The 21457-nt window shown below is 58.2% G+C and overlaps 3 protein-coding genes across 9 annotated transcripts; 1 reads left to right on the top strand and 2 right to left on the bottom strand.

Moving 5' to 3' along the window:
• Positions 1-2931: 2931 nt before the first annotated feature.
• LMF2 (lipase maturation factor 2) lies at positions 2932-7357 on the bottom strand. Of its 2 annotated transcripts, none has more exons than XM_019668568.1 (14): positions 7196-7357; positions 6514-6767; positions 6357-6385; positions 6029-6228; positions 5776-5954; positions 5270-5411; positions 4988-5113; positions 4814-4919; positions 4637-4733; positions 4379-4561; positions 4076-4244; positions 3859-3970; positions 3690-3786; positions 2932-3594 (listed from the first exon to the last, which is right to left on the bottom strand). In XM_019668568.1, the coding sequence occupies exons 1-14, from the start codon at positions 7287-7289 to the stop codon at positions 3310-3312; spliced, it is 2073 nt and encodes a 690-aa protein (XP_019524113.1). In that variant the 5' UTR covers positions 7290-7357; the 3' UTR covers positions 2932-3309. The 2 variants fall into 2 exon arrangements, with proteins under 2 accessions (XP_019524113.1, XP_019524114.1); XM_019668569.1 differs by having other exon boundaries at positions 6514-6521; positions 7196-7355.
• A 139-nt stretch (positions 7358-7496) lies between these two features.
• On the top strand, positions 7497-19200 carry NCAPH2 (non-SMC condensin II complex subunit H2). Of its 4 annotated transcripts, none has more exons than XM_019668570.1 (20): positions 7497-7728; positions 12314-12415; positions 14903-14958; positions 15065-15152; positions 15228-15296; positions 15429-15508; positions 15594-15721; positions 16003-16086; positions 16417-16547; positions 17041-17112; positions 17331-17397; positions 17541-17648; positions 17731-17784; positions 17932-18002; positions 18093-18174; positions 18261-18332; positions 18412-18467; positions 18541-18642; positions 18733-18882; positions 18947-19200. In XM_019668570.1, exons 1-20 carry the CDS (start codon positions 7621-7623, stop codon positions 19085-19087), a joined length of 1821 nt encoding a protein of 606 aa, XP_019524115.1. In that variant the 5' UTR covers positions 7497-7620; the 3' UTR covers positions 19088-19200. The 4 variants fall into 4 exon arrangements, with proteins under 4 accessions (XP_019524115.1, XP_019524116.1, XP_019524117.1 ...); XM_019668571.1 differs by having other exon boundaries at positions 18264-18332; XM_019668572.1 differs by lacking the exon at positions 7497-7728 and adding an exon at positions 13779-13869 and having other exon boundaries at positions 12326-12415.
• Positions 19201-19297: 97 nt separating this feature from the next.
• Positions 19298-21453, bottom strand: SCO2 (synthesis of cytochrome C oxidase 2). 3 transcript variants are annotated; one of them, XM_019668587.1, is made up of 3 exons: positions 21232-21453; positions 20389-20455; positions 19298-20119 (listed from the first exon to the last, which is right to left on the bottom strand). In XM_019668587.1, exons 2-3 carry the CDS (start codon positions 20451-20453, stop codon positions 19330-19332), a joined length of 855 nt encoding a protein of 284 aa, XP_019524132.1. In that variant the 5' UTR covers positions 20454-20455; positions 21232-21453; the 3' UTR covers positions 19298-19329. The 3 variants fall into 3 exon arrangements, with proteins under 3 accessions (XP_019524132.1, XP_019524130.1, XP_019524133.1); XM_019668585.1 differs by having other exon boundaries at positions 20389-20459; XM_019668588.1 differs by having other exon boundaries at positions 20389-20473.
• Between the last annotated feature and the right edge of the window lie 4 nt (positions 21454-21457).

Here is a 21457-nt window from a genome sequence, read left to right on the forward strand (position 1 = left end):
AGCCCTTATATTTATTTTTTTAAATGTGTAACTCTGGCCATAATTACAGACACACACACACACACAGACACACACACACACACACACAATGACTTGTCAACTTGGTCAAATTGCTTCTTCAAAAAAAAAAAAAATCAACCCTAAAACCAACCATCCACTAAGCAATGCAGAAAGGTACAGTTCAATCAGAAGCCTCAAAAGCAGTGTGCTGCAATGCTCTGAAAAGTACCACGTTACATTTCAAATAAAATATTTGATTAAAAAACAAACTATACCACTCCACACTTAATATTTTTGGAAATAGTTATTTTCTATTTAAAAGTTTATTATTGTAACATGTTATGAGTTTATTTTATGTTAAATAAAATTAATAAGTAAAGAATTTCTTCATTTAGGGCCAGCCGAGTGGTGCGATCGTTAAGAACCCAAGAAAACTGAGAGCAGGGACTCAAAAAAGACACTTGTACACCGATTTTCACAGCAACTTATTCACAACAGCCAAGAGGTGGGAACCACCCAAGTGCCTACCAATGTATAAATGCACAAACAAAATGCAGTATAAATGTTCCATGGAATATTATTTAGCCATGAAAACGAATGAAGTTCTGATACATGGAACCACATGAATGTACTCTAAAAACATTATGCTATGTGAAAGAAGCCAAATATATGAAGGTCTGACAATTAAGTTGGCAAATTTATTGCAACAATGTTGCTAACCTTTTTTGCTATCAGAGGGATTATTCATTAAGAATTTGTACCAACTGGGCCGGCCGAGTGGCGCGTTGGTTAAGAGCTGGCTTGGTATGCCAGTTCTGAGGAGCAGGGCCCTGTTTTGGATCCCATATGTGGGCCAGTGACGCTGTGCCCTCTACAGCTAAGATGGTGAACAACGGCTCGACCTGGAGCTGGGCTGCCGTCAGTTGCCTGCGACGGTATAGGCTGCAGCCCCTGCTGCAGTGGGCTGCCACAAGCTACCGTGAGTGGCTGGCAGCCAGCGTGAGCTGTCAAGAGCCGCTGTGAGCGGCCATCCAGAGGCCAGTGACCAATCTGCCTCACGCGGGAAGAGTGCAATGATCCACAATACCAACATGGGCCAGTGAAGCAACGTCCTCCACAACTAGACTGAAGAACAAAATGACAGCAATTTGTCTGTTCCCCTTCCCCGATTCCCCAGTGCAGTTCCCCTCCCCCAATTACCCAATAAAAATCTTAAAAAAAAAAAAAGAACAGGAAAAAATTATGATTAAAAAAAAAAGAATTTGTACCAACTGGACAAACAGTTAACCAAGTTTACTATTTGAAAGTGCTGAGAGGGCTGTGTGAAAAAGTTAGACCACCTGAACTTTTCACCAGCAATTAATGGCTCTTGCATCACAATGCACCAGCTCACGTGGCACTGTCTGTGAGGGACTTTTTAGTGAGTAAACAAATAACTGTATTGGAACACCCTCCCTATGCACCTGATCTGGCCCCCAGTGACTTCTTTCTTTACCTGAAGATAAAGGAAATACTGAAATGAAGACATTTTGATGACACTCAGGACATCAAAGGTAATACAACGACAGCTCTAATGGCCATTCCAGAAAAGAGTTCCAAAATTGCTTTGAAGGGTGGACTAGGTGCTGGCATCGGTGCAGTTTCCCAAGGGGAGGACTTTGAAGGTGACCATAGTGATATTCAGCAGTGAGGTATGTAGGACTTTTTCTAGGATGAGTTTGCAAACTTGTCAGACTTCATATAAGGCCACAAATTGTATGATTACATTTATATGAAGTGTCCAGAACACGTAACTCCCTAGAGACAGAAAGTAGATGAGTGGTTGCCCAGGCATGGGGTGGGGAGGGCTTAGAAGATGCCAGCTAAAGTGAGCGGGGTTTCTTCTTGAGGTAACGAAAAGGTTTTAAAATGGACTGTGGTGACAGATACACAACTGTGAATTTACTGCAGGCCACTGAACTGTGCACTTCAGTGGGTGGATTATATGGCATGTGGACTATATCTCAAGAAAACTGTAGCAGAAAACAAAAAACCCAAGAGAGATTCATGAACTGAGTTTGAAAGCCGGTGAAAAAGGACAGGTTTTTGAATTTTAGATATATCACTGTATTATTTAAGCCTAAAGGCAGCTTATAGATCATTTAACCCACGTGTGAGAGCACCTTTGCAGACATCCGAAAGTGCATGTCACAGGTCCATTTGTCATGAATTGCTGTGGGCACAGGCCAGGCATTGAGCTCTGTCCGTTTGAGTGATCAGAGAAGGGTCAGGAGTGTGGGGAGAGGAACTGGGCACAATGGTGCGCTGTCCTTGGGGCACATGGGCAGGGGAGGCCGTGCTACAAGTTCCCATGGGTGGCCGTGGCCTATGGACTGACAACCACACCTCAAATGGACACTTGGACAACAACCTTTCCAGGCGGTGGACCGATCCACTTACCCCCGTCCCCACCTCGCGTCCATTCCTCCCCGCTGACACCAGGTCTTCCCTCTGTGGACCTGCTCAGTGCTTCCCTGACCAGGCACTGGCACCTGTGGTGCAAACCCACCTGCCTGCCCCTCCCCTGCGCCAGGCCTCTGACCCTTCAGCTCTTCCTGAGATGAGGAAGCGGGAGCAGGAGAGAAGGGGCCAGGTCTGGGGAGTTCTCTGGCCCTCAGGTGGCTCCAGGCCTTGCATTCTGTGACTGGCCTCAAAGCCTTGATATGTGGAGCTGACAGGTGGGCCAGACTGTGCGGGCCTGAGGCTCAGGGCCTCGAGTGAGGCCAGGCCAGTCCTTGTGTCCACTTTATGGAGGGGAACATTGAGGAGAGCGAAGACATCCAAGAGGCCAGGTCAGTGATACCGGGCAGCACTGGGCTGTGTCCACTGCCAGAGGCGGGGAGGGCCACTGCCCTCAGGCCTCCATGGTAGGGAGGAAACGTTAGGCACACGTCAAAAACAGCCGCCTTTATTGGTTCCGGAACCTGCATGACCCTCCGGGCCTCTACCCGTGTGCAGGTGCTGGGCCATCAGACTCTGACCTCCCGCAGCCCTGATTACAACGTCTTGGGAAGGACCCTGAGCTGGTCACACACCACATCCAGGGCTGACGCCCAGGCAGAGGGTGGCCCCAGCAGAGATATGGTTGGCAGGGGACAAGTGGACCCTTGAAGCACCAGGGCAGCCAGAGTGTGCCCTGAGGCCAGCACCCCAACCTGCGTCTGCCAGGACAGCTGGCTAAGGCACGGGTGGCTGGGCCATGTCCCGCTCCAGAAGGCCAGAGACGAGCCGGGACCGGGCCCACCTGGGACACATGGCTGACCGAACATGCTACTTTCTCCGCCGGGGCGTCTGGGAACCGCTGCTGCTGTTGGTGGGGGATGGGGCAACTCCCGAGTCCTTGGCTGCTGGCCTGTGCTTCTCCTCCCTGGCTGGAGGGGGGGACCGGGAGGGACGGGGCCCCAGCAGAGCCTGCATGACCCTAATGGCCCCCACGGTGAAGATGAGCCCCCAGAGCAGAATGGGGGCCTCCAGGGGAGATAGCTGTCTCCGTACCCAGAGGAGGGCCTGGGCAAGGGTATTGCTGGAGCTGCGTGTCCGGGGTGGGCTCTTGTCCTGTTGGGGCAGGATTAAGGAGGGTCCATGGGGGTCGTCCCTGTAGGCAGAGGTCACCCCTGTCACCTCCCCCAGCCTGGCTAATGCCTCCCTACCTGGAGGCCAAACTGCCTGAGCAGCATGTCCAGCGTGGGGTCTCCTAGCGACACAGCCGGGAAGAATTCCTCAGCCCACTGGCGTCGCCACCACCGGCTGCAACAGGAAGGGGCATTCAGGGGGTGCCAGAACCCAGGCCCCCGCACGCTGCCGGCGCCCCAGCCTTACCCCTGCTCCCCAGGCTGTGAGAACCAGTACTTGTAGCGCTGGGCCCGCACGAAGGTGGGCGGCTGCTTGTGGAAGGGGTACCTGGCCACATCGTTCTGGATGAGGCGGATCACTGTGGGGGAGGGGAGGCTCAACTCCTCTGGTAGCGCCTTCAGCCCCGCCCACAAGCCCCGCCCCTCCGGCAAGCTCTGCCCCACCCCTCTGCCCCGGGCCTCACCAGGCTCCTTGCCCTGCAGCAGGCAGAGGACCAGGCTGGTGAACCAGGGGCTGTGCGTGTGTGGGCCCAGGGCCGCGAACCACATCTGCCAATCAAGGCGCGGCTGGTGGGGCACCACGACGGGGGGCAGCCGGCTCACGTTCCCTGGCTTGTACATGAACTCGATCTCCTGCGAGCCCAGCTGGGTTCAGGAGGGCAGCTGGACACGGGACCCCCCTTCTCCCCCCAACTTCAAGTCCATGGGTTTCCCCGGTGCATGGAGCCTGCCAGACTGCCCAGGCAGGGGCCTGTGGCAGAGCTCACCGTCCAGTGGTGCCCGTCGTAGCTGCCCTCCAGCACTACCTCAGGCCGCCCACCTAGACCAGTCATCCGGCGAAAGAGGCCATAGGAGTTGGCCAGCTGCAGGTGCTCCACAGTGCCAAAGAGGCGATGGGCCCCGGTCCAGAGGCGCCCATGGGTGGAGGGCTCCATGTAGGAGTATGGCACCTGGGGACCGGTGGGCAGAGGCTCAGTGCTGCCCCTCCAGCCCCTTCCCCCTGCCCTTTGTGAAGTGCTACCCACCAGGCTGATTGTGAACAAGGCCACCGTGGCAGTGCCAAAGATGGACAGCTGGATGGCAGCCCAGATCTTCTGCAGCCATCCTTGCACCTGGGTCCACCTGGGGGGCGGGGGATGGGAGTGCAGTCAGCCCTGCTCTGCACAGCTCTATCTCCCTCCCCCTCCGGCCTCATCACACACCTCCAGAGGGCTGTCAGCAGTTCCCAGGTGAGGGAGGCTGCCCCCAACCACATGGTGGGCAGGGTCACCATCTTCAGCCACTGGGAGAACTGGTGGAAGGTGAAGGCTGTGGAAGGAAGGGGGTGTGAGGAGGGGTGGGCCAGCCCTTGCCCCCGGGGCCCAGTGGGCACTCACTGGTTCTGGAGTGGACAGTGTGCTGCTCCCAGTCGACCTCCAGGCCAAAGTAGTGCACGGTGCCGTAGGCCAGCAGCCCACCAACGGCCAATTCCAGCAGCAAGGTCAGCAGGGCCTTGGGCCAGACTGTAGGGCAAGGTAGTTAGGGGTGAGCTGGGAACAGGGCTGCAGGGCAGCAGCCTGGGGCTGCGGTAGAGCCACAGCAGAGGTCACCTGGAGGGGTTTGGAGGGAATAACATGCCCTGGTGGGCAGCAGGGTGAGTATGGCTGGCTGTCACTCACAGGTGGGTGTCTTTTTGCAGAGGCTGTTGCCAGTCTCGGCAGCCAGATGCTTGTCATCCAGGAGGGCGGTAGTGAGCACCAGGGTGAGCAGGTTGAAAAAGTTATAGTTGCCCGTAGTGATGATCAGAACTTGCAGCAAGACCTGGGGACGGCCCACACTCAGAGCCCCTGCCTAGGCACGTCAGGGCCTGCAGCCCATGCCTGGGTCCTCCTGCAGGCACCCTGCCCCTCTTCGACACCCCCTGGCCTCTGTCTGTTCCCGCTCCCTCTGTCATGACTCCCATGACTCCCCAGCACCACCGGGAGAACACCCACACTCAGCACCCTTCCTGCCCCACTCACACCCTCCAGCGAGGCAGTGCCCTGCCCCCAGGCACATCTTCACGTTGAGTTAACGCATCCCTTGGCCTAAAGCCTTCCTGACTACCCTGTCCCTGATGGGACCCACTGGGTAGTGTGGAGGAAAACCATGTCCCCGTCTCCCTGAGGCATGGGTCCCCACCCACCTGGCAGTAGAAGGCAGCCAGGCGCAGGCGGCGAGCCGGGGCGAAGAACAGAGGGGGCATCGCGACCTCAATGAGGAAGGTGGCCACCACGCTCAGCCTGTGCAGCCAGACGGGCAGGTGGTGGGCAAACCAGGAAGCAGGCGTGGGCAGGCACTGCGTCTCGTAGTGGTAGGTGAGGGCTGCAGGTGACGGTGGGCAATCAGGGCTGGGCAGAGCCTCCAAGAATGCCCCATGTCCAGTCTGAGACCCTCACCGGTGAGCCCCCACCACGCAGGGCAACGGCTGGTCAGCTTGACCACACCCGAGGCGAACATGAGGCGAAACAGCAGCCAGCGCACGAGCCAGAAGGGGAGGCCTTCGTGGGGCGAGGCCCTTGCCAGCCCGCCCTGGGGCGGCTGCCTCAAAGGGGCCACCAGCACGGCCAGGAAGCCAGTCTCCAGGAGCAGGGAGTCCCTACAGGGAGTAGGAAGAGCACAAGGGCCCCCCCATCAAGATGCCCCGTCACAGGGTCCTCCTGGGACAGGCAGGCACACCCTGCCCCACCCCCGCCTCCTGCAGGCCCACACCCAACAGTCACTCACCACTGGAAATACAGAAACACCTGGCCCACCTGCAGGGAGAAGGGCTGTCAGGGAGCAGGGGCTGGACAGCTGGGGAGGCAGACAACGAGAGACGGGGAAGCGTGGGGGGCGAATGGGGCTGGGGTGGGTTGGTTGGCAGCAGGCAGCCCCCACTTGCCTGGCAGGCTGACAGGTAGGCAGCCCAGAGTAGCAGGTAGGTGAGGGGGTGGCACAGCCGGCGCAGCAGCAGGGCGCCCAGAGCCAGCAGGGAGCCCAGGAGGCTCAGCAGCTCCAGGCCCTGTGCTGTGTCCAGTCCCAGCCGCGGTGCCTCCCACAGCAGCGTCGGGACCTCCCACAGCTGCTGCCAGCGCCCCTTGCCCTCGGGCCGCAGGGTCCTCCGTGCAGGTAGGATGCCGTCGGAGCCATATAGGCCTGTGGGAGGGCATGTCAGGGCCAAGCCCTGGACGCTGCCCTGGAAGGCTAGACTCCCCGCACCTATCCGCCTCCTCAGGTCAAGACCTGCAGCGCCCCCCACCCCAGAGCAGGATGTGCAGACCCTACCCCCAACAAGTCAGAACCTGTTGACCGCCCACTTCCCCCCAGGTTAGGCCCCAGTAGGCCTACCCAGACTCTCCAGGCCAGGATCTCCCACCCGGCAGAGCCCAGTTCCAATCTCCTCGAGGTCAGAGCTTTATCTCCTACCCCGCAAACCCTGCGGCCCGCAGGACACGAACCGCAGCCCCCTACCCCACACATCAAGGCCTGGCCCTCACTCCCGCCCCAAGACAGCGGAGTGTCGGGTGGGGAGATGACACCGCACAGGGCACGGGTTGGGGGGTGTCCCCGCTCGGCGCCCTCACCCGGGATCTGTGTGTAGAGGGAAGCGAAGGCGAACAAGAAGACGGCGGCCACGCCCTGGAGAAACAGCTGCCGCGGGAGCCGGGAGCCCGCCATGTCCGCTACGCGGCCCGCTGGACAGGCGCCCGCGCGTCTGTCCAACTGCAAGCCCCGCCCCAGCCTGGCCCCGCCCCGCCTCCAGCACACGCCCCGCCCCCGCGCCTGCCCCGCCTCCAGCGGCCCTTACGGCGAACGTCTGCCGCGCAGCGCCCGGGTTCGCTCCACGCCGGCCTTGGCCGGTACGTCATAGGTGTGCGCGCGGCGCCTCGCGCTACGTACTTTCCTGGGCGGGAACAGCAAAATGGCGCCAGAACTGGTGGCGGGCTGATACCCTGGCCCCCTGGAAGCCTGCGCTGCGGTTACTGGGCCGCCCCGGCCCCTCCCGGACATGGAGGACGTGGAGGCGCGCTTCGCGCATCTTCTGCAGCCCATCCGCGACCTCACCAAGAACTGGGAGGTGGACGTGGCGGCCCAGCTGGGCGAATATCTGGAGGAGGTGAGGGCCGCCTCGGGGGAGTGGCGCTGGGCAGGCGGGGCGCCGGGCCGGGGGCTGCTGGCGGCCTCGCCGCCTCCTGGTTTGTGTACATCCGACGCTCTGGCCGCGATCATTCTCAGGCGCGTTTCCTTTTCCCCAACTCCATCGCTGCCTCCCGAAATCATCCCTTATTAAATTAGCCCGGAGCTGTCATTACAGGTCGCTACCCATTATGAGCCATGAAATCAATCTACTTACTGGGTGATGACCAGCATTTTTCTCTAATGTAATAGGATAGAATTTTGGGTGTTTGAGAGATCCTGAATCACGATGTAAGAGGGATTTACTTTTTTTTTAAAATTATAATTGACATACATTATATTACTTTCAGGTGTACAACATAGTAATTTAACATTTATATACTTTAGGAAGTGTTCACAATAAGTGTGGTAACCATCTGTCAGCATACATCATTATTACGATATTATTGACCAGAAGGATTTCTATGTTGGATTTTCAGACCAGTTTCAAGCTACTGCCATGTTTCATCCTGTCAGCACTGAACCTTTCTTCTATATTTCACAGCTGTGTCTAGCCCTCCTTAGGGAGCTCCTTGCTCCACTTTTTCACTTCACTTTTACTCCTCCGTCCACTTGGACAGCTCTTGATCAAAAATGACCTCCACCCTATCAAATCCAGGGGACACTAAAAGTGTCATCTTATTCACCTCAGCAGCACTTGTTGGGTTGGCTACTCCCTCCTTTTTGAAACAGGTTTTGGTTTACAGATTTTCTTCCCATTTCATCGCCTACCTTTTCTTTCCTGTGCAATCTCAGCGTTGAGCTGCTCAGAGCGTTCCTGAGCATCTTCTTACACATTTCCCCTCAACAATCTCATTTATTCCCATGATTTTAAATATCACTGTATGAAGAGAGCTCCCAGGCTTATATCCCCGTCCCATAGCTTCCCTCTTACCCTGTTTTGTGTATCCAGCTGTTCATCTGACATTCCACTTAGATGTCACAAAGCATCTCAGATCTAATATATTTAAAGTGGAGCTTTTTATTTTCCTGCTCAAATCCCAGCCTTCCGACCTTGGTAAATAGCACCACTATTCAACCAAAGGTGAAAGCTAAGAGCAATTGTAGTGAAACCCACACCCAGTTCACCACCAGAATTTATGCCACCAGAGTTTCATTTGAATTCATCTGTTCTCCTTTTTCTGTGGTCCAGGCCACCATCTGTCTCAGATTCGTGTAAAACCTTCCTTCCTAGGCGTCCTACTGCTGTTTTTGGTGCCATCCAATCTGTGTTCCATCCAGCAGCAAGTGTGACACTTAAAAATTATCAGGCTGCAGCACTGCCCTGCCTAAACCCCCTCAGTGGCTTTCCATCGCTCTCAGAATGAAATCCGGACTTCCTGCCCTGAATTTGGCCCTACTTACTGTTTTATTTTTGTTTAAACTTTATTGGGGAACAATGTGTTTTTTCCAGGACCCATCAGCTCCAAGTCAAGTTGTCCTTCAATCTAAGTTGTGGAGGGTGCATCTCAGCTCCAAGTCCAGTTGCCATTTTCAATCTAGTTGCAGGGGGTGCAGTTCACTGGCCCATGTGGGAGTTGAACTGGCAACCCTGATGCTCAGAGCATGCTAACTAACTGAGCCGCCTGGCCGCCCCCTGCTTACTGTTTTAGCCTTCATTCTGTATCTTCACCTGTTCTTTCGAGCCAGTCAACCTGCAACAGCCGAGCTCATTTTTAACCGAGGGCATTTATATTTTGTGTTCCTCCTGGGGAGTATTCTTCACCCAGGTCTTTTTATGACTAATTTCTTATCTTTTATGTCTTAGTTTAAATGTCAGCTGACCACCCTGTCTAAAATACATACTTTAGAATATTTATCACAAGCTATTCTTTAACTTGTTTACTTGTTCGTGGTCTCTTTCCACTCTAAAATGTAAATTCTGCAAGGGCAGCGACCATGTTTGTACTCTCTCTTCTTTGCTGAACAAAATGTCCGGCACTTAGTAGGTATGAAGTAATTGTTTGTTAAATGAACACTTGATCTGATGATCGACCTCTGCTTGGAGACACACTCTGCTGAGAAAATGCAGAGAAGTGTGCTGGGTGGGGCTACTGTGGATTCAGGTTTCCACCTCAAGCAGGGTACTTGGGAATGCCTGGTAATTTTAGTTCCTTGCTTGGTCAGCTCCCCTCAGCTTCATATGTCTGCTCTTCCAAACCTTCTCTGCCCTCTGAAGCCCTGAGTTCTCTAGTTTTGTCTTTCTTCTCGTTTCATTTTCCACACAGCTACCAGAATGTTCTTTTTTTAAAAAAAGATCTTATCATGTTGCTATCCTCTTTCATCTACTTAATTTATTCATTGCTGTTGAGTGTCATGTACCAAGAACATGTTAAACCTTGAGAACATAGTGGCAAGCACCCAGGAGTCCCTGCTTCACTCCCGCGGAGAGATGCAGCCTGAGGCAGCAACTGCAGGTGTTGTAGGCGCATTGCGCATTTGGTGCTGGCTCACCCAGCCCGGTTTTGTGTGCTTCATACGTCTAATCTCATTTAATCCTTACAGCAGCCCCATTGCCCAGGTGCTAGTTCTACAGAGAGGTTCCGTGATGTGGTCAAAGGCCCAGCTTGGGGCAGAGCAGAGGCCCCCCCCCCCCCAACCCTGTGGGTCTTTGTGTAACCACAGACTGATGAGTGGTTTGAAAGGAAAGTGGAGGGTTCCATGAAGATTCTGATTGGGGGACTGAATGTTGTTTGGGATTAAAGGAGTTGCCTTGTCGTCGTGAACTGAAGAATGTTCCGGTTCAGACAGTGGTGGTCCAAGGTTCTGAGGTGGGAACACGTTGGCTCAGTGGAGGGCCTGGAAGTAGCTGTGACCGCTGTGTGCGCGTGCATGTGTGTGCTGTGTGAGTGTGCGTGTGCGTCAATGGAAAGGGAACCTGGGCAGTGTGGGAAGTTCTGAGTACAGTGATGTAATCCAGCTTATGTCTTAAGACAGGCACTGGTGAAGAATACACTGGAGGGAAGTGGAGGGCTGGGAGAACCCAGTTAGTGCCTCGTCCTGGCAGGAAGAGAGTGGGAGGAGCAGTCAGGTCCGGGTGGAGCCCAGGGCAGGACTTGGAGGGGACTAAGGGGCGGTGAGAGAAGGGAGGAAGGCGTTAGGCCCCTGGGCTCTGGGAGGCTGGTTTGGGGAGGGGTGCTGGAGTCCAGTGTAGGCCTGTTCAGTCTGAATTCGGTTATACTGTCCAGGTGGTGTTTGAAGAAGGCAGTTGGACATCAGGTCTGGGCTCCGATGGGAGGTCCGACCTAGGAGTGTGATTTGAGAGACATTCGAAGGAGAGTGGACCATGAGGTCCTGCGAGTGGGTGCGCAGACCTTGGGCCGAGGGGGCGGCCTTTCTCTTCAGTGACAGCCTCGGGCCGGGTGGACCAGCCCCCTCTCCTTTGTACGCCCTCCTTGCAGGCCAGCGCCCAGAAAGCTCGCACTTCCTGGCTGCCCTGGTCCTGTGTCCTGCAGGAGTTAGCGAGAGTGCCGGCTTCCTCCCAGACTCCTGCCTTCTTTATGCCGCCATAGTGCCTGGTATCTCGCCTCGCTCCCCAGCACACCCTGTGCTTTGGACGTGTTTTCCTGAGTAGTAGAATCCTATGTGGTGGTTGCTCTTCCAGAAAAGCCATTCCCTTCACCTGGGAAGTGGCGAAGAAAGACGTTTGGCCATGTTTCTGGTGGCTTAGCTCTGACGTCACCACTTCGTTCATCGTTTGTTGGGCAGCAGCACCAGGTGCTAAGCTCAGGCTGTGCTCACCCTCCGCTGCTCACACTTCACTGAGGGAGGAGAGACCCCAGAAGTGTGGCAGGGAGCCCCGGGGCGTGTCTGTGGGGGACTGCAGCAGAGTTCACGCTGGGCCAGCTATGGGGGGTGTTCCAGGAAGATGGAGCAGAGGCAGTGAACTTGACACGTGTCAGGGCTTCAGGTGCCGTTGGCTGAGGGTGCAGGACAAGGGCCAGGCTGTGGGGAAGAACTGGTGACATGTGGGGGTGACGTGTAGGGATGTGTGGCTGTCTCGATAGAGGAACCTGGTGGGCAGCTACAGACGCGGTCCTGCAGCTTAGGAGAGCTGGCCGGGGTGGGTTTGGGAACCGCTGGCATGTGATCGGGACACTGCCACTTAAGAGGTGACAGATGCTGGGCTTCAGGGCAGGTCTGTTCACAGGATTGAGCCCAGTGTTTGTCTCTGTCTGTGTCCCTCCCTCTCGGGGTGAGGGGTAATCTGCAGGAGTCTGTCCGAGTTGGACCTGACTTGGGTGGGGAGGAGCTGGCATGAAGCTCTGGCTGTGGGTGGCACGCTGCAGGGGTCTCCCTCTTCCAAACACCTGGTCTCAAAGGTTTTAGGAAGGAGGGGGGAATCCCAAAGACCCTCTGAAAACAATGGACAGCAAGTGAGCCCCAAGCAGAGCTGAGCTGTCAGTCTGAGGGCTGCTCATGGTGACCTGGCACCTGGCCGGAGGTGCTGGGAGGAGGCGGGTGGAAGGTGGGCTGTCCGGGAAGTGCACGCACTCTGCTTCCCACTGCCCCATTTTGTCTTGCAGTTGGACCAGATCTGCATTTCTTTTGACGAAGGCAAAACTACGATGAACTTCGTTGAGGCAGCGCTATTGATCCAGGGCTCTGCCTGTGTCTACAGTAAGAAGGTGGGCTCAGCCCCAGTTCTTGGTGCTTTGTTGCTGAGGACCACCGGGGTCTGTCGTCCCGCTGGCCAGGTGGCAGGCTCACCCGTCTCCTTTCTGGATCCCTTGCCACCTTTTAATACCAAAGAACAAGCTTGCATTTAACATGGCAGGGTCTGCTTCTTAACATCCCATGCTGCAAAGGATCGTCTGGTCCACAGTGTCCGTGGACCCTGTTGGAGAGTGAGAGGAAAGTGCGGGGAGCACCTAGGATGGCGGCATTAGGGAGTGCCCGCAAGAAGGGAGTCGAGAGAGGACAGTGAAGGAAATGTCCTTTTGGGGAATTCAGAGCCAGGAGAGCATTTGCAGGGAGAAAAAAAAAGACCCAGAGTGTTGAATTCAGTGAACTGGACCCAGGCGTAAAGGTTTCTGAGTTCCTGCTGGGCCTGCGCTTGGGTCCCTGGGATTTTGGTGAAGGGCCAGGCTGTGGTCGGTAGAGGAACACTGAGACGCAGGAAAGGACACAAAACCAGCGGACTCCTCTTAAGAAGCTTTATTGAAAAGGGAAGGAAAGAGACTGGGCGGTAACTGAGGCTGCATTGTGAGCCCAGGCTGCAACCCAGGCAATTGCCAGTGCCTGGACCTTACCCTGGTTAAGACTGGTTAAGGCGGAACCCCTGGGATGATTTCTTGACGGATCCTCAGTGATAGCAAGGATTGAAAACCATGGAGCTGAAGGGTAAAAGGGCAGCTGGGGAGGTGGGGGGCGGGAGGAAGGAGGAAGGAAGAGGAAAAGGGGTGAGAGTCCTGGAAGAAATATGCAAGGCCTCATCAGGAACACGGTGACACGGGCTGCCCTGAGAGAAGGAAAAGGTGCCTCTTGTCAGGAGACGGGAGGGAGACGGGAGTGGGGCGCAGGGTTTCGGGGAGCTGATGCCAAGGTCCCAACCTCCAGAGTGGAGAATATAAGTCAGTGCTGAGAATCGGCTACTGGATGGGCCATTTGGAGAGTGGAATTTGGCGAAAGTTCAGAATATTTGCTGAGGGGAATGCGAAATAAAAGAGTACTGGGAAGCTTGGTAGCCTGCTGGGGATTCACGCACCTTTCTGTTTCAGGGATGCGTGGGTGCGTGGAGGTGACTTCCCCCAGCCATCCCACAGCGCTGATCCAAGGGGCGGGTTGGGGGGTGGGAGATAAGTGTGGGGAGCTCAGGGACGGGGTCCACACCAGACAAGGGGGTGTAACTTCCATGCAGTTTACCTGGCCCAGGACATGGTGGATGTGCCTCTGGGCACCATAGGTTATTAACACAGCCTAAGATTTCATTGATTTTGGTCCTGGGTTAGCCCTTGAAGTCGGATTCCTACATCCTGCATTTGTCCTCAGAAGGAATGCCTACACGTCACTTTGAAAGCACAGAACAGGAGCTGAGCTGGTGACGGGCGGCTGACAGATGTGCGGAGGCAGACCTGGCACTGTGGGTGCCGAGCATGCTCAGGACCTGGGCACTGGCGGGCCATATACCCGCTCTGTCCGGGGGGCTTTCTGAGGTCCTGAAGGGCCTGTGGTCTGCTGTCATACAGTGTGCCTGCCAGCTACGTGTGGCTGCCGAGCCCTTGGAATGCGACCGGTGTGACTAAGAGTTGGGAATTTTGAGTTTTAGTAATTTTAGTTGAATTGCTGTAGCCACATGTGGTCAGCGGTTGCTCTGTGAGGTGGTGCAGCACGGGGCTCATGGGTCCCTGATGGGCATCCTGGACCCGCTGACCCAGGTTCCTGTATTTCTCTGAGTCTGTTTAGTCTCGTATCAGATGAGAATACCAATGGCACCTGATGCCGATTCAATGAGCTGAAGCACGGAGCACAGCCCTGTATAGGAGGCAAACACTTGGAAAAGTTAGGTTGATTGTTTCGAGTAAATGGAACCCGTGCGGGCAGGAGCCATGTGTCTTTTGCTCACCACTGTATCTGGTGTCCAGTGCAGAGCACTGGACGTGGCAGTAAGCCTTTGGTGCACGAACAAGAGGCAGGGCCGGGAGGGTTCCCGTGTGCTCCTGCATGCGGCCATCCTACAGGAAGTAGCCCGGAGGCGGCAGCATATGCACCTTCTGCTGTGTGTTGTGGTCGGCATCTCCAAGTCCTCACCCTCATCCTAACGTGGGGCCCCCAGCTCAGGGCGGAGACCCCCAGTGACTCCTACAGGTCTGTAGGCAGTGGGCTGAGCCTCCAGGAGGAACAGGAGCCAGCGCGGGGCGCTGGGGGAGCAGTGTGGACACGCACACGCAGGCAGTTGTGGGAGGCACGAACGCTGCAGCCTCGAGAGTAATTCTGACCAGACACTCGTGTTCAGTTGGAGAGGTCCTTTTGGTGGCCGAATTGCTGGAGGTTTTGGAGGGGACTGCTGGACGTCTCTGTACACGAGGCCTGGTTTGGAAGGCTCTGGGGAGGGCCATGGCGCATCTTGGGTGGGCCTCCTTTCTGTGTCCTCACCTCCTGCTTCCGGTCGCCAGGTGGAATACCTGTACTCGCTGGTCTACCAGGCCCTTGATTTCATCTCTGGCAAGAGGTGAGCACTGGAGGCGCGAGCCAGGAGGTGGGGCCTGTGGAGGGCTGCGTGCGGCTGTGGAGGGCCCCGCCGCCTTCCGGACACCCCCACGTTGATTCTCTCCTAGGCGGGCCAAGCAGCTCTCCTCCGTGCAGGAAAACGGGGCAAGTGGGGACACCGGCTCCGGGGCCCGCCAGGAGGTGGCGGATGACGAGGTAAAGGCTTATGGGTACGTGGCCCCCACCAGCTGTGCTCGTAGGGCGCAGCTCCTGAGCTCTGTCTCCCCACAGTTCCTGTCGCTGGATGACCTGCCTGACTCCCGTTCTAACGTGAATCTGAGGACTGACCACGCCCCCAGCGTGAGTGCCCCGCCCCTGTGGGTGGGGTGGATCTAAGAACCGACTAGGCCCCCTCTGTGAGCGCCCCTCTCCGTGTGTGTGGAGCTGAATGTAGCGATGGTCGTGGCTCACCTACTCTCGGCCTCTGTGCAGGAGGTCCTCATCGTCCCCCTCCTGCCCATGGCCCTGGTAGCTCTGGATGAAATGGAGAGGAATGCCAGCCCCCTGTACAGGTACGGGCCTGGGGGTGGGGTGGGGGTGCAGGGCGAGGCCTGCCTGGGAAGGGTCTCTGCAGCTGCTGTGTTTTCACCAGCACAGCTGTCAGGGGGAGGTACTGGCCAGCCGGAAGGATTTCAGGATGAACACGTGCACCCCTCACCCCAGAGGAGCCTTCATGTTGGAGCCGGTGGGCATGTCGTCTATGGAGACACTGCTGCCGAGGACGGGTGAGGGCTTGGATGTGGGGACTTGGTGGTAAGGAAGGGTCTTCGGCGCTGAGCACCTTGTTGGGTACCGTGTCCACCAGCTCTGGTCCCAGACTCCCGCCCTCCCTCCCGCCTCCTGCTCCAGGACCGGTCTGCTGGAGCTGGTTCCCCGCCCTGCTCTGCGTGCCGCCGGCTCAGTCCCAAGGCGCCTGAGTCCTGCACACAGGCTCTGCTCTCCCTCCTGGGCCCTGGCTCTGAGGGCGGAGCTGGGCTGACCCTGTCCAATCCCCCTTCTTTCCTAGAGGCTGGGAGGGCTGAGGAACAGCCAATGGAAGTCTCTCTGTGCAGGAGTCCAGGCCCTGTGCCCAGTATCTCCCAGGAGCCAGGTAAGGAGAGAGCACCCTGGTGGACCTGCAGGTGGGGGTGGGGCAGACTTTGTGCTCTTCCCTGTGCACCCAGGCCTTGCTCCACACCTGCATTTGTGGTGCTGTCTGCCCATCCTTGGCCTCTGAGGTTTGGACCTGCCCATCCTTTCTGGGCAGACACAGGTAGCAGCTAAGAAATACAAGCACCCAAACAAGGCAGTAGCACATTGAGAGCATGAAATGCCCCGCTGCGTTCTCTGGGTGTAAAGAATGAACCTGAGAGGGGCAGCCCACCTGCTGTCTGGGCTTCGGGCTCCTCAGGGCTGACAGATGTCTTGCTCCCCTGCCCAGGCACCTCTCCAGAAGGTCCAGTGCCCGGAGTTGGGGGTGAGGATGAGGATGCAGAGGGGGCGGCTGAGCTCCCTGAGGTCACAGACCCCGAGGTCTCTCTCCAGCCCCAGGAACCGAGGAGCCTGCAGCAGGTGGGACCCACACTGAGGCCAGCAAAGCTTGAGCTGTCAGCCGGGCAAGTCCTGGCCCTGGGGTGGCCATGCTTGCTACCCAGGGCAGGCAGTCCCACATTCTGTGCCCCTAGCCAGCCCTCTCCCTCTCCCAGCTAGCACCCAGGATGGCAACTGGGCTGTAAAGCTCCAAAGGGTGGGCCCTGTGCATAGCCTAGAGCTAAGAAACCGACTGTCCTTAAAAAACAAACGTTGACACAAGAAACGATTAACATTTGTTCATTTGGGCTGGGATATGTAAGGATATCTATATTATTCCTTTTTCTGTTTTTCCCTGATGACTCCAAGGTTACTAGTTTGTTCTCCTGATGTTTTTCCTGGAGGTTTTACTTTTTTAGCCTTTGCACTGCTGGAACTTTCTGCCCCCAGAGTGGAGCTGCCACGTCCTGAGGCCTTGGGTGGAGGGGACGGGCCTTGGGTGGAGGAGGAGCACCCCAGGGCTGTTTCTTTGCAGAGCACTGCCCAGCCTAAGAGGTGTACCCTGCGGGAGCGGCCACAAGTCCCGGAGCCCTTGTCCCAGCTGAAGGTGAGAGGTGGTGGGGTATAGGTCCCACCGGGAGACAGGGTGTGCTTGAGGCCCCACCACCCACTTCTTCACGCCTATCACCTGAGGCCCTTGCGTGTCACCCTGGGATCCTGCATTGAGTGTGGCCAGTCCTTCCCTGGCTGTCACTGCACTCGGTGTTGGGCTTTGGGGGAAGTGCATATCCTCCCTCCCCCAGTGTCTGCTTGTACTCTGCTTAGGAGACCCCAGACCCCTGGCAGAGCCTGGACCCCTTCAACTCTCTGGAATCTAAGCCCTTCAAGAAAGGTAACTGGTTGGAGGGACACGTCCAAAATGGCATCTGTGGCGAGGCGTGCTGGGGCACGACGGGTGGTGAGCTGTGTCCTGTACCCGCGGGAGCCTGGCAGGGGCGTGCTCCCTTGCCTGAGACACAGTCCGTTTGCCATCAGGGAGGCCCTACTCTGTGCCTGCCTGCGTGGAGGAGGCTCCAGGACAGAAACGCAAGAGGAAGGGTGCCACCAAGCTGCAGGACTTCCACCAGTGGTACCTGGCCACCTGTGCGTGGGCATGCCAGTGCCGGGTGGGGCCACGGGCTCAGCTTGGCTCAGTTCCTACCCACCGGACCGTGCTCTCTTGCAGATGCCGACCATGCTGACAGCAGGAGACGCCGGCGAAAAGGCCCATCCTTTGCTGGTGAGGCTGGGACCCTGTGTGTGCTCTAAGGGGTAACGGCGCCATGCTCTGCCCAATGCCCCTTGGCGTGGGGATGCCCAGGGCCCTGGGTGGACTGGAGTGGTCTAGGCAGGATGCGGGAGTCCCTCATAAGGTCTTTGTCTGCAGACATGGAGGTTCTGTATTGGAAGCACGTGAAGGAGCAACTGGAGACCCTCCGGAAGCTGCAGAGGAGGGAGGTGAATACCGGCCAATCTGACCCCCACCCCACCACGCTCCCCCACCCCATGGAGGAATCCAGCAACCCCGTCACCTATGCTCTTGCACAGGTGGCTGAGCCGTGGCTGCCCAGGGCTGAGGAGGGGCTGTGGCCTGAGGAGGACCGCCTGGAGGACTCCCTGGAGGCAGCAGGTGGGTGCCTTCTGCAGAGGGTGGGGGTGGGGGCTCAGGGCCTGCTGCTCCTTGACCTGCCTCCCGCTGGGCGCTCCATCTTCCAGCAGATGACTTTCTGGAACCTGAGGAGTACGTAGAGCCCGAGGGGGCAGAGCTTGGGAAAGCCGCAGACCCCGGTAGGTCTAGGTGTGGGCTGAGGCTGGGGGAGGGGTGTGGCGCCCGGCTCACAGATGCCCCTCGCTGGCCCCCTTCCAGAAGCAGAGGCCGTGCCAGTGTCCCTGAGTTATGAGGAGCTGGTCCGAAGGAATGTGGTAGGCCGAGGTCAGAGTGGGCGGGGGGCTGGGGGCAGGCCCCACAGAAGGCTGCAGCCCCGTCCTCCCCCAGGAGCTCTTCATCACCTCCTCGCAGAAGTTTGTCCAGGAGACAGAGCTGGGCCAGCGTGTCCGGGAGTGGGAGGACAGCGTCCAGCCCCTGCTCCAGCAGCAGGTAAGGTGGGTGGATGGGCGGACTTTGCCAGCCTGAGCCCTGCTGCCCTCCTGGGGCACCTGAGGACCTGACTTCCCCCCTCCCCCACAGGAGCAGCAGGTGCCCTTTGACATCCATACTTATGGGGACCAGCTGGTCTCAAGGTTCAGCCAGCTCAACCAGTGGTGCCCCTTTGCAGAGCTGGTGGCTGGCCAGCCTGCTTTCGAGGTGTGTCGCTCCCTGCTGGCCTCTCTGCAGCTGGTGAGTAGCCTGGAGGCCTGGGAGGGAATGGTGCCTGGACTCTGCTGACACCTTGTCCCTGCAGGCCAACGACTACACAGTGGAGATCAGCCAGCAGCCGGGGCTGGAGGCAGCTGTGGACACCATGTCCCTGCGACTGCTCACACACCAGCGGGCCCACAAGCGCTTCCAGACCTACACGGCCCCTTCCATGGCCCAGCCCTGAGTCAGGGACCAGTGGTGGGCCTGGGGGCCGGCCCCCAAGGATGCTGGGCACACACCTGCCCATGTCCCCCCTTCCTGGCTGGCCCAGCCTAATAAAGTGGTGTTGCCATCCTGCCCGGCCTTAATTAACAAAGTTGGTCTGTGCAGGGAAAGCGGCTGCCTCTCTCCTGCAGCCCAGCTGTGCTGAGGCCCCCAGGACAGTGTGGGCGCACACACACACACAGCTGCACCTTTGACACCTGCTCATTGCAGGACGCTGCGGAAGGTGGCCATGTGGCGCCGTACGCTGGCTGCGATCTGCTCGGCCGACTGGGCCCGGCTGTAGTAGTCCGTGAAGAGGCCGTCAGGGCTGAGCAGGTAGATGGCCACGGAGTGGTCCACGATGTAGTCCTGGTCCTCGTCCTTGGGGCCTGCGCTGTAGTACACACGGTAGCTGCGGCTCACTTGGGCCACCTGCTCGGTGGAGCCGGTCAAGCCCAGCAGCCTCGGGTGGAAGTCCTGCACGTAGCGGGCCATGGCTGCCACGTCGTCCCGCTCGGGGTCCACGGTGATGAAGACGGGCTGCACGGGGGGCAGGCCCGGCTCGGCCTCCAGCTGCCGCACCGCCCGCACCAGTTTCTCCAGCTCTTCGGGGCAGATGTCCGGGCAGTGGGTGAAGCCAAAGTACAGCAGCACCCACTGGCCCCGGAAGTCAGCTTTGCAGCGGGGCTGGCCCCAGTGGTCCAGCAGGCTGAAGTCGCCCTGGCCCACAGCTGCCTGGCGCAGGGCCTCTGTCCGCCGCTGCTGCCGATCCTGCTCCTTCTCAGCCCTCATGGCCAGCCAGGCCCCACCCAGCCCGGCCCCAAACAAGGCAGTGATCAGCAGCCGAGCCCGCAGCCCGGGGCCCTGGGGCTGGCCCTGCCTTGACCAGAGCTGGCGCCTCACAGGCAGGGCCTTGCCTTCTGGGCTCCTGGGGAGGGCTAGGACCCCGAGCTGGCAGAGCCTGGGCAAAGCCTTGGGTGTCCGAGCCAGCAGCAGCATGGGGCTGACGCTCCTGGAAAGAGCCAAGGTGTCAGGAGCCAGCAGGTGCCTCTGCCCCCCGGGTCATTCCCCATCGCTCTGGAGACTCGCGGCCAAGTGAAGGGCCCACCCCACACTTAGACTCAAAGCCGACCCACCGGCTTTGCTGAGCTCAGAACCGCTTCTCCTCTGTAACCTCAACGTCCACGCCTGTCACTCTCCTTCAGCTGAGAGCCTCATCCTCTCATCCCGCCCTGGCCCTGCCCAGCACCTGCAGCCCCACACAGCCTGTCCAGTACCCACCTGTGTTGCCGCACGAGCTGACTGAAAGCGTTCCAAGTGCATGGCTTGCCTGGGTTTCTGAGCATGTCTGTCTGCAATAAAGCCCCTTTCAGAAAGGAGGAGCTTTGAAGGCTCCTCCTTTGGCCCTTTTGCTGTCGGTCAGCCTTCTACTTCAGAGACCGACCACAGCGCTTCAGCCCCTTCCCCCACCCTCGGCAGAACCCTGTGTCACACCAGGCTGCCCACAGGGAGCTCAGGCAGTTACCCACTGAGGCCACTCCACTCCTCAGCGTCACCTTATGAACCTTCTCCCGCACTCACTGGCGGAGAAACAGTTCCCACTCGCCACAAATCCCACCCTCGTCACATCCAGGTTTCCGCTGGCAACTGCTGGCTCATAGCCCACGCCCTTCCCTGGCTCCGGGGACCTCTGTGCCTCTACAGGGGCCTCTGGAGGTTCGCTAGGTGGTCTGAGGATACCCCTTCCCCTGTTCAGCTGCGGCTGAGGACCCTCCCCAAGGCTCCTAAACGAGTGGTCTCCACCTCCCACCCCTCATCCGGGCGGTTCCGAGACTTGGGCTCTGGGCTGGATGACACTGGGTATGTCCCTTAGCCTTTCTGTACCAGCTTCCTCCTTGACTACACGGGCTCGGAGCCGTGCAGGAGAGGAGCGTGGCAAGCGAAGGCAGCCTGTGGGCGCTTCCTGGGCCCCTCTCTGGGAGCCCTCCGGCACCGCGCCGCTGGGAAAGTGAGAAAGCTGGACGCCGGCACCGGTCACGCAGCGAGCCCGCCCCAGGCGCCCGCCCGCCCCTCAGTCCCCAGCACCAGAGGTCCTCCCAGGCTCCCGGAGCTCGGTGTTCGCACCTTATGCAGTCGGCGTCGTTGCCTCGAGTCAGGGAATACGTCCCAGGTGGAGGCGCTGACCCACCGCCACCCGCGCCCTACCCCGCAGCCGCCCAGGGAACCGCCGCTTTGCCCAGCTCGACACCAGTGCGCATGCGTCAACGGCGCCGCGCACGCGCGCCTAGTACCGGCGGTGCGCGCGAAACGCGGCGGGCCCTACGACAGGTCACGTGTCGGACGGAGCGGG

Source organism: Hipposideros armiger, unplaced genomic scaffold (assembly GCF_001890085.2).
Source record: "Hipposideros armiger isolate ML-2016 unplaced genomic scaffold, ASM189008v1 scaffold_530, whole genome shotgun sequence".
Taxonomy (NCBI): Eukaryota; Metazoa; Chordata; class Mammalia; order Chiroptera; family Hipposideridae; genus Hipposideros; species Hipposideros armiger.